This window comes from Corvus brachyrhynchos, unplaced genomic scaffold, assembly GCF_000691975.1.
Source record: "Corvus brachyrhynchos isolate BGI_N302 unplaced genomic scaffold, ASM69197v1 scaffold7, whole genome shotgun sequence".
Lineage (NCBI taxonomy): Eukaryota > Metazoa > Chordata > Aves > Passeriformes > Corvidae > Corvus > Corvus brachyrhynchos.
Window position 1 is genome coordinate 758,042 of NW_008239054.1, and position 11,977 is coordinate 770,018.

Here is an 11,977-nt window from a genome sequence, read left to right on the forward strand (position 1 = left end):
AGGTGCGAGGATAGCTACAAGCCATGGACTTTCTGTCCTGCTTCTTGTTTGTGGCTTTGTGAAGGGTGCTTTGCTTTAATCTAAAAGTGCTGACTTTTTCCAATATCACTTTCTCTTCTTAAAGCAAAGAGCAAATCGCCTGTAAAATCCACGGAGCGGACAGCAAAGTTGACCCTAACCTCCAACCACCACTCTGCACCCAATGTACTCTAAATCTCTACACAAGGAGCACCTTCTTCAGGAAGTACAAACAAAATTACTAAATAAATAAAATAAAATAAAATAAATATTATAAAAAAGAAGAGGATACCACATGTTTTCTTGATATATCTTATTTTCTTTGGCGTATCACTGATATTTTATTTGAAGAGAACTGGTGTGATGTAATCAAACGTTTTGTAACAGCAAGACCTAGTTTCCTTTTCTTTCGGCAAGGAGAAGCCTCATCCTTGACTTCTCAGGGGTTGGCCTGCGAGTCCTCACTATTACAGAATTAACCATGGATGACATTTGGTTTCCTACGCTGAAAGAACCGTTCCAGCCTGGAAGCAAAAAGAGGCCAAATAATGAAACAAACCATAGTGATTTAACATAAATAAAATACACACAAACTTTATAAAAAAGCCTTTTATTTTTATTTTATTTTTTTCCTTTTTTTTGCATGAGGAATAGGGAGGAGAAAATATATTCTACAAAGCAGCTCAGCAGACTAGGGGATGTTGTTTCTGAAAAACATATGAGGATATTTTTCTTTTGAGTTTTTTTTTGCTTTTTTCTTTTTAATATATTATTCTTTTTTCCCTGTGAGGTTTTTTCCTGTCTTTCTGTTTGTTTCTTGTTCAATGGTGGCAAGTACCAACTTAGGCCAACCCCTGATAACTGTGTGGAGGTTTATATATATACATCCTTTTTTTTGTGCGTGCGTTCTATATTTCAGTGTGTTTTCTCTAATTTTGCAATTCCTGTATATGCAAAACTACTTAAATTCTGTAAATTGCTTACAGTCTGTGTGATATAACTTCAGAGTAGACATACTTTGGTCCTCATGCGAGCAGTTTTTAATATTATCTATATGTCGTGCCACCAAGAAACATCTTCATTTCCTTTTTTGACAAAACATCACTTTTTAGTTTGTAATTCAGTAATGTGTGGATTTTGTAATGCATATTTTCACTTTGACTGGTTTGACCCCCTTCAGCCCTCTGTTTACTCTGTAAATGCACATTAAAATTTGTTATGGTCTCTAGACAATGAATTATTTTAGTTTGTATGTTGTGTTGAAGTTCATGATGCTGAAAGCTCTTTGAACTTGTGATGTTTATTGAAGATAAGTGATTCAATCACTAGAGACTGTAAAATGCAGGTTTGCAGTCAAATACTGCACATAAAGGAAGGTTAGAAACAGACAAATAAACCAGAACATGTCTTTAAGGATGTTCTTTTGGTAAAGAGTTTTAGGAAAGTGAATTTATTACACTGATAAAATATATTTGCATCCCAGTTCCTTCTACATGGCCAAAGAAGTGTCTTTCTTTGCTTTTTCTGGAAGTGGATTGTCATTAGTCATTGATATTCTTAATTAAAATACTTTTTGTCTGTGAACTGAATGTGAGAATTTTGCTGTTGAATGATGTAATATGCATTACATGAATTACATTCATTAATGCAGGAAGGAAAAATTGCTACCATTTGCAGCTGCAATCAGGAAGGTTTTTTTCTTTTTCCCGTCTTTCCACTGATGCTGAAAAATACACACCCTTTCATTTATCAGCACAGACAATCACATACACCACATGCTTATTATGATCTATTTATAGCAGCATTAAGTAGCTGCAGTGTGGTCAGCTGTGTGATTTCTCCTCACTTTGTAAGTACTGCAGAAGAAATTTTAAAAGTATGTTTAATATCTCACCAGTATGTGGTCTACAGGCCTAACATTTTATTTCAAAATGCTCGTAAGTCTGATGTCTTCCCCCATTACTTTCAAAGGATAAAGAACAAATAAAGGCATAAAATCAACGTTTTGTAAACCTAATGCTTTGGAAGGGGTTAACATATTTGTGCAGATCAAATTTCCCATACATTCTGTAGTATAAGCTTGACTGAAAATAGTCAGTCTTTCCTTGGTTTTAGAAAAGTCTTAGCAGGAATAAAGAGAGTAGAAGTTTGGCATTATACAAACAAATCAGGAGTAACCATCAGGAGGAAAAGGTCAAAATTTCTTTTATTTCAACATAAAATTTATGACCCACTCAGAATGTTGTGTATTGAGAAGGTTTTTCTCCACAGTTATAACAGTTTATCAGCCTACTGTCAAAAAAATAAAAAACTGTCCCCATTAAAATGTTCTGAATCAAACTTAATATTGTGGATCAGAGAGGACACAAAGAGGAAAAAAACCAGTCAAGGGTCAGAGCTTTTTTGAAGTCTCACTTTCTGAACACACCTGTGGAACCAGACTTTGAGAGCTCTGGAGAAAAAGCTACATTTTCCCTGTGAAATGGACATCTATTACTGGATGATGTGAGAATCTCCTGCCTGGAGCTTGGAAACTTCAGTTTCCATTGGTCTTAGCTGGAACCAAATGCTTAATGTCACATGTGTTTTGTTTGTTTACTGTATCCATATATCTTGTATGAATATTTCATGTATGCACAGTCATAAAGACTACCCATCATGACATGTGGCATTTGACAAAGCAGTTTAGCCTCACATTGCTAAAGTTGTTACTATGTTAAACTGATACTGTGTTTTGCTTTATGCTGTTAGCTGCTTGGATATAAATCACCATGTACTAGGAATTCAGATTAAAGAATGAGCTGAAATTAAAAGCAGAATTCTAGACCACTTGGATTAGTGTGATGCAAGCCAGAAGACATTACCATATTGTGAACTGCTATTGTTCAACTGTGTCAGCAAAAAAAAAAGGACAAAAGAAATCTGTGGGGCTTTTGAAAAACCTTTACATTTTCCATGAGATGCTAAGGGGACACAGAAATTGTCCTCCTTCCCCTGTCAGGACAACACTCCGAAATTCTTCAGATGAGGCTAATCTAGCCCTTCTGGTTGCAGATCTAGAACTCAGCTTTAGTTTCTGCCAATCTGTGTGGATGCAGCAGCAACATCTCCTAACAGGAGCAAGTATTGCATTTCTAAATTCTATACTGGGTCTTAACAGCTGTTCTTCAAATTGAGAATCTGCCTGGACCTCCTAGAATTTCTTAAGATGGAAGTTAAGATACAGTAGCCCCCATTTTTTCTAAGAATTTTGTTATGAATAATATTTGGCTTAGGAATGGAACTACTACCATTTTCTGTCATGTGAAGTTCTAGTTTGTATTTAACACAAATAGATTAAAAAAAAAAAAGTGGCTTAATTAAATCCTGAAAAGCTCCATGTTGAGTTGGGTATCTAGAAGGGCAATTTGCATCTAGCAGTGGTAACATCTCTCAACTCAATGTCCTTAACCTTTTTTACAAAAAGAGTCCAGTTTTGAGGTGGTCTTTTACATGACTCGTGCTTCTCAAATTGTGTCCCCAAAGCCCCATTGCATATGTGACTTTCTTCAGATCGTTCCAACAGGTTTTGTTTTTAATAGAAGAATAAGCATGGGTGAGTACGAAACACTTTTGTATTTCAAGGTATATGCCAACTACACTCACACACTTTGAGATCCGATGTATCATCAGGCTAAAAGAAACATGTTCCAGTCCCATGAGATGTCAATGACATCCTTTGTATTACATGGAAAAAAGATCCATGGCATGTTGGTGCAACTATCAGGGATTAGTACTGCAATAGAGCCTGTCTCAAAAATTCTCCTTTTCAATGGGTTACCAATACCCTTTTAAGCTCTGGAACTTCATGCCTTGAAGTTGCTGCATAACATGTTTGAACTTCTCTTTCTTAATTGTATTTGGTAGACTTTGCAAAGGAATTTGTGGAGCAAGAGGAGGGCTCAGACCATGGATTTAAAAAAGCTTGGCAGACTAATTTAAGATTGACAGTTCCTCCAGATCTCCTATTAAGAAAGGTACTAGAAAATTTGAATGGTAAACACTGAATCTATCAGAAGTAATTTTTATTTATTTTTCATTCTCAATATTGAATATTTATATTGCAGCACTACCTGAAGGCAAAGATCAGAAGTAGGTATAAACATGAGACACCATGGCAAAAGCAATACGACTTGGGAAGTTCATACTTTTCATGTAATTCAGTGCTACTATGATTCAAGATCAGAACAGACCCTAGAACAGGTTTTTTTCACATTCATTCTTTAAAGTACTTTCGCTTCATTCAAATAAAATGAGGAAGCAGTGACCAGTGCAAAAATCTGAATGCTTGCCAAATATTTTTCAGTGTTAAACATTTAACTTCTAGTGATCTTTAATTTCTAATGATCTTAACTTCTGATGATCTCAAGTGATGTCATCATTCAAGTCATCATTAAAAAAAAAACCAACAAAAAAAACCTCTCCCCCCAAAAAACCCAAAACCAGCACTGCTGTCAATCTTCAATTCCTTCCACCAAAAAAAAAAAAAGGAAAAAAAAAAGAAAACAATTGTCATTTGCAGGGTATGGGAACATTTGTCTATGATATTACTATTGGTAAATGTCAAATGTTGTTTGTAGAGCTAAAAGCATTAGGAACCAAGAATGGGATCTTCATACTTTGTAATATAAATTTTTAAAGGTTAATCTTCCATGATTAGCTAAACTAAACAATGATAAGCACATAGTAAATTGATTAATGCAACTCACCATAAATGCCTTCAGTCTTTTGTTCTGAGCTTCCTAAATGTTGATTTATTTGATTTCACAGTCATAAAGTTTGCACATACATTAACATAGTTGAAAGATTAAACATAATTTTTCTAGTGCTATTCATCCAAACAATACAAGAAGAAAGATAAATTTGTCTGTAACAATGAATTACAATCAATTGGTGGAGATACCTGCAAAGAAACCAAAGTGTGCTTTTTTGAGAGTCAAATTTAATGGCAATCTTATTTAATTTCTCCTTTTTGTGCTGTTCTTTTTTTGCCAACATTTCAATCTAAAACAATACTGTATATCTTATTACTCCTTACAAGGTGATGGGATAAAATCATGTCACCTTTGTTATGAAAAATCCAGGGGGAAAACACCAATCTTTTCATTTAGCAGCAATCTAAACTCTCACTGTTTACAGTGTCCTATCACCTCAAAATATTTTGAGATTATATATATATATGTATATATATATATATAAAATTTGGTTTCCAACTCTATCATGTTGATGGTAGAGATGGCCTTCGGATGGGAGCAAATGAATTTTTCAATTAGTGAAATGCTCCTTTACATTGATATTACAGCACAGAAAGAGGTCTTATGTGTATATCAGACTATTTACTGAGTGACAGCTCATAAGGAAGCCAAAATGTACGTAATAGACTATTAATTACTTGTTTTTATATGCCATGAACTTGAAAAACAAGAGAGAAGATTGCATCTGACAACAAGCTGCTTAAAATAAACCATTTCATTTAAACCTTGGAAGAAGCAAATTCCTTATTAAAATGACTTGTATAACTATAACCTTTTAAAATATATGGGGTTTATATTTTTAATAAAAGTTATATATATTATATATAATATCCTTATATATAAAATCGAGAAAGAAGAAAATAATCACTTCTTTTTCTACTTCTGATAGAAGATTATGTTCATTGCTGCTGATTGTCTCCAATACCAAATTATTTAAAAGACCCTTTAAATCACTGGAAACCATACTTTTAAAAAAAATAGGTTCCAATCTTTCTGATCATCTACAATACACTTTAGTTTTTGGATGTTAACCAGCACTGGTTCAGGTTTTCAAAATGTTGTTTTTTCATTATAATAGAAAAGAAGGAATCCACACTTTATTAAAAATAAATGTCAACATGTTTACTAAACCACCTTAATGTCTTTTTATTTGGTGATTCGGGCACAAGATGTATTATTTTTGTTCATATATTTAATCTGCTCAGTGGGGCTAAGCACTGAAAAAAAGACAGGGGAAGGTGGTTCCTAGTTTTTCCACCTACTAATTGAAATCCTGTGTAAGAGAGAAAACAGGAATTTTTCTCTTCCCCTGCAACAGCCAACAATGAAGAACCTTCACAGGGACTAACAAAAAAAATCACTGCTATAAAAAATGACAGTGATAGTTCAACTTTGCAGCAAGGTGAAACACAATGAAATGGAATGCAATTTCTTTAGCAAAATGCAAAGCTTTTTCTTCCAAAACTATTAGTCTCCCCACAGATACGAAAGAAGGTCTTGCAGTTAGGACTTTGAACAGGGAAAGGTTTTGTCCACCTTCTGTGACTGCACAATGGTAACCCCAAAGAGACTCAGCTGTCTCCCTTTCACCATCTCTGTCTGACGTGTGATTAGTAATCATGAGGGTACTCAGGGGAGGAATATATAGTACAAAATAATAAGTTTCTATACTTATACCTTTTTTTTTACTACTTTTAACACAAAAATCTTTTTGTATCACTTAGTTAACTCTATTTTAAAAAGTAAGGCAATGCTTACATAATTCATAAACATTGGAGATAGTTTGTTGGGGTTTTATTTCTAAATAGTTCTCAGCATTCAAGATAACAGAACAGGCTTTAAAAGTCTCCCAGTAGTATTCGAAAGCTTTTTATGTGTCAGAACTACTTGCATTAATGGAAAAAAACCCAAAAAACCAGAAACAAAACTCCTCATCTGGAGCTCCTTCTAGGCAAGAATGAAAATGCTAAGGAAAGGAGGTGACCAGAAGAAAGCTCTTGGAGTGATTCCAGTGATAGTGATCTGAACTTTATCCTTAACCTATCTAGTAAACTTCCTGGATGTAGCAAGGGAGCAAATTTTGAAAGAACCTCTGATGTACATGGAGCAGCAGAAATAATGAATGCTATTCTGCTGTAATTCTTGTACAAACCACAGGACCTACTGAGTTTACATGAGCACTGGGCACAGGGGCAGAATATCTGTCATTGTCTGGATTCTAGAAATACCAGTGCCTGGGGCTGCTAGATATAGGCTGCTCCCACCTCTGGACAGGATTTGTGCAACTAGATAAGTTGTTTCCTTTCTAAAGCTCCCAACCCATAGGACAAATAAAATATAGAATATTGAAAAATAGCAAATATTGAACAAAATTCTGCAGAAGTCTCCCTTACTCTCTGTGTTTGTGATTGACACTGCTAATATAGAAGTCCAACAAAACCACTCTCCTCAACAATAAACTCCACAGATGGACTTGGAGAATACTATTTGACCTGAACTTTACATCCCAACTTTATTTCTTTCAATTTTGAAAAGTATGTCAACGTTGAAATAGAATATAAATAAATAGAAAGAAGCCAAATAACACATTGTGCCAAAATCCTCAGAAAAAATATTAAATATGAATTATCAAGTATATCTAATATTAAACCAAACTCTTTTATTAGACACTTTAAAGAGTTACTGATTTATAGTCAGGAAATTTAAGGATAAATCTGGGAATTATGCTCTATTATGCATTTTGTTTGAAAAAATAGAAAACTTAGAGCTGCTTGCAAAATTAAATGCTATTTAGTACGGTTATTTATAAAGGTAAACAATATAGGTATTTAAGCCATTTGTCATGAAAATGTACACAGAACACAGAATTATAGAGACAGACCTGCTGATGGTAATGCAGTTCCTTTTCTCAGCAGATGGATGAAGCAGATGGAAGACCTGTGTTTTCTTCACACTTTTCCTACTGATCAGTAGTTGTCAGCAACAATGTAAATTCTATTCTGGAAATATATATCTGCAGTGATTTTTTTTCTTATTAGCCACATTTTTTTTCATCAGACTAGGCTTTTGGTAGTCCTTGGAAATATGTAACACAGAAAAACACCTCAGCAGTTTTATGAAGGTATGTGGGCCTTCAAGTATATTTGCTGGACAAATACAATCAGATTTTCCTTAGGAAAAGAAAGACATAGTATTATACTGTAAGATGAGTTTGTTATAAACAAGTCATGTTTGAGACACTGTTCAGAAAGATTTGCCATCACATATGCCAGAAAGGAGGATCTACTTGAAACATTCCTGTTGCAAAATTCTAAAAATACACTGTTTTTCCTCACTTTTTTGTGGATTGTTCTATTGGTAGTCCGTATTCTGTTTCAACAATTAAGATATTAAACTGTACAACATTGCTGAAGTGGATGAGAAGCACTTGTACAATCTGTTTCACCAGGTCATCTTTGAAGGCTCTGACTTCCTAGCTGTAAGATGGTAACAAACAAGTGGAGTGGCAGAAATGTTTTAAAATAATCACAGCTGTCTCTGGCCCTCCAAAAAAAAGAAAGAAAGCAACTCAGCCATCAAGGGGGAATTTCAAAGGAACACCATTTAGGAAGCTGACACAAGATCTGCTAGTGAACCAGCATACAAAGTTCCTAACACTGTAATAATTTGTTTCTGTACTAACTGCAGGTATTCTGGAGAAAGACGAATGTACTCAATGTGTCAGAATCAATGAGAACACCATTGTAGTGGTTAATGGGTAAACAAGCAGAAAATATATTATGACATATATGAAACAAGCTACATAATAAACTCTGAAAGTAATAAAATGACATGACATATGTTTGTGTTGTATGCTGCTGAAGAAAACTACCTGCAGGTTTACACTCATTATTCCTGACAACACTGATACCAGAATGTGGCAGTGAGATAAAGCTCTTACTCAAAATGAAGCTGTGATGGCTGAAATCACTGTATCCCAAGAACTATATGGGTACTAAAGATAAATAGTAAAATTCTAAGTGAAACTGGACACTTGATAATTAAACCTACAGATCCAGAAGAGTTTTTTAAAAGGCTGGTGTGATTGTGTAGCAAGCAGGACTGGGGAACTGTTCATCGCCCTGTACTTGGCACTGGTGAGGCTGTGCCTCAAATCTCTGTGTTCAGTTTTGGACCCCTCACTACAAGAAAGATATTTAGGTGCTCGAACATGTCCAGGGAAGGGCCACCAAGCTGGTGAAGGGTCTGGAACACAGGTCCAGAGGAGCAGCTGAGGGAGTTGGGGTTGTTTAGCCTGGAGAAAAGGAGGCTTAGGAAGGACCTGATTGCTCTCTACAGGTACCTGAAAAGAGGCTGCATTAAGGTGGGGGTCAGTCTCTTCTACCAAGCAACAAGCAACAAGATGAGAGGAAATTACCTCAATTTGTGCTGGAGGACGTTTAGTTTGGATATAAGGAAAAATTATCTTACCAAAAGGGTTATCAAACACTGGAACAGGCCACATAGAGAAATGGTTGAGTCACCCTCCCTAGAGGTATTTAAAAGACATTTAGATTTTTCATCTAGGGATATGATTTAGTAGTGGATTTGACTTGTTAAGTTAGTGGCTGGACTCGATGATCTTAAAGGTCCTTTCCAAACTAAATTATTCTATGATCCTGTGAATAAAAATCTCTGTGTTTCAAAACTAAAGATAACAAACACCTACTGCTGGTGATGAATAAAATAACCCTTAGGCATATAATTCCATGTGCAAATTTTTCCAGGAGGATAGTTCTGCTTATCTCTGAGAAGCATATGAATATGGCTACCACTGTACACTAGATACTGAATAAGGTGGACCCCATTGCATTCTGCAAAATTGGACACTGCAGAGATTTCAGAGACTTTCTGACTGGGAACATAGAAAGGACAATGTCAATTGCTAAGAGTGTAATGCTGTACTATGTCTTTTTAAACTTCCCTTCCAACAAAGTCTTGTTTCAAAATTTTTAAATGTTTCACACTCTAGCTCCTATTTCCTTTTGAATAGAACTGTGAAAAACAGTATGTTTCTTCACAGCCTACTCTGTAGAAGCTTTTAAGCTTCAAAAGGAAGACTTTGGTGGTTTATGATTAATTTACTGACAGCAATTCTTAGTGGGAAGAAAGGTAGATGTGGTAGTTACTTCAATATATCACAAGCAGAGCATTAGCACTAGCACTTTAAGGCAGAGTAACTGAAACTTTTATTTTAAAATTCATAAGATGTAATGAAGTTGATTGACAATATTATTTTGCTCTGGTTGGAGATGCAAGCATAGAATTGTCACATGCCAAGAAAAAGTGTCAACTTAGCCTAAGATATTGGGCCATTCTGCTGATTACATAGAACCCTATTTAGGAGAAACACACCTTGCATTGATTTGTAAACTGACTTCTATCCTCATTAAACAGCACATATTTTAGGAGAAATAACCAGTCTAGCCTTAATGCAGTTACAACAATCTTTCTACTGATTCATATGCGCAAGAAGGAATGGGACATGTATGAAAATGAAGGAGTGTAGAAAGTAATACATAAAAATTAAACACATGTAGATAGGCATAAAAATCACCATCACTACTGGCTTATGTTTTTCTGGAAGGATCTACCATAGAAACATATTTTTCCCTTTTCCTCGCCTGCCCCCTTAATTTTCTGGTTTCTTCTCATGCATCTATTGTAAAGAAATGTATAAATATGATGTGCTCAATTATTAATCATGTATCATTCAAGCCTGGCAAGCAGCTTCAGAAATAAAAATGCAGAGAAGACTTAAAATTATATCCCGCTTCAGGAGTTTTACCTAAAAATAGCTGGTTCCTGTATGAGCCACATCCTGTTGATTTTTATCACAGAAGTACCAGGCTGGAATTCTAAGTATTCACATACTGTAAGACATATTTGCTTTTAAAAAAAAAGTTGAATAAGTCAAGCTAACTCAATTCAAACTCAGGTACTTTCCTCTTCTGCAGTGGTACAGAGAACCTACAGCAGAGCAGAGACAAAAAGTGAGAAGTAAAGAGTGGCAGGAGGAAACCACTATGTGCTGACTGTAACTCTCACATACACACATACACACATTCCCCAACCTTGCATGGTGCATTGCCTCGCTGTAGGGATGGAGTGCAACCTGTGGCAATAACAAGGAGGAAAGAGGAATTTGGGATGAAGTTGAGTATGGAAAAAAGGGGAGGAAACCTTTTTCTCTAAGTATGTAAATGTTTGGTTTATTGTCCTTTTCCTTCCAATACTCAAATAAGTAATTCCATACTTATTTTCATTGACAATAAATTTATTCATCACAAATAAATTCTGTTTTGCTGACAATAATATTAAGTGACCTTTCTGACTCCGTATTGATCTACTGCTGAGGAGGAGGAGGCAGAGAGTAGCTGAGTGTGAAATCGGCTACCAGCTGGGACCAACCCATCATACCTTTCATTTTTCTGGAAAAGGAGAGTAAAAAAAGAGAAGAAAAAAATTAAAGTCTTCTCACATATTCTTAGTTGCAGAATATGTGGGATGACATGTCTGACTTTTCTTTAATTTCAACAAATCTTTTCTGGTTTTTTCTAAGGTTCTTGAGTGCATTGTTGGATCTCAGAGGCAAGTGACTCAAAGGCATGTGTAAGACACTTCATAAGCTGTATTTCCTTGCCTGGTTGATTCCAGGAAAATGTAGGAATTGTTTAAGCAGCCCAGGAATTTGCATTCAAATGCAATCTCAGTTTTATGTAATTCCCATTCTGTCAGCAAGAAAACAGGCAACCTCCTCCTTCATCAATGTCAGAATTTTAGACCAGTCAGCTCTAGACCACACAAAGGGAAGATGTCTCAGGTTCCGGGTTCTTGTTTCCTTACCTTCAGTTACAACAACCTGAGGAGAAAAAAATAGTTCTTTTCATCCTGCTACAACATCTCTGTAATTTCTCAAGAGAGTTGTGGGTGTTAAAATATACAAGGTTAAATATCAGAAGGTCTATAATTAAGGTTAGTTAACAAACTGGTCATCTGTGAAACTCAGCCTTCATAAGGAACAATCACAGAAGCAAACTAACAATGTGTATCCAGATGTCCTTGCCGTGTACTCGCCATGAGTGGACTACCACAAACAAGTTATTTTTTCTTCCCTGATCACTGCC

At 35.4% G+C, this 11,977-nt stretch overlaps 1 protein-coding gene across 2 annotated transcripts in view; it reads left to right on the forward strand.

Moving 5' to 3' along the window:
- The window catches only part of VSTM2A (V-set and transmembrane domain containing 2A), a 31,457-nt gene extending 22,816 nt beyond the window's left edge, over positions 1-8,641 (forward strand). Inside the window, exon 5 of one of the 2 annotated variants that reach the window (XM_008637508.2) lies at positions 3-8,641. In XM_008637508.2, coding sequence (XP_008635730.1) covers positions 3-79 — 77 coding nt within the window. In that variant the 3' untranslated portion in view covers positions 80-8,641. The remainder of the gene's footprint in view (positions 1-2) is intronic. The other variant, XM_008637507.2, reaches the window with a different exon arrangement.
- Positions 8,642-11,977: the final 3,336 nt, after the last annotated feature.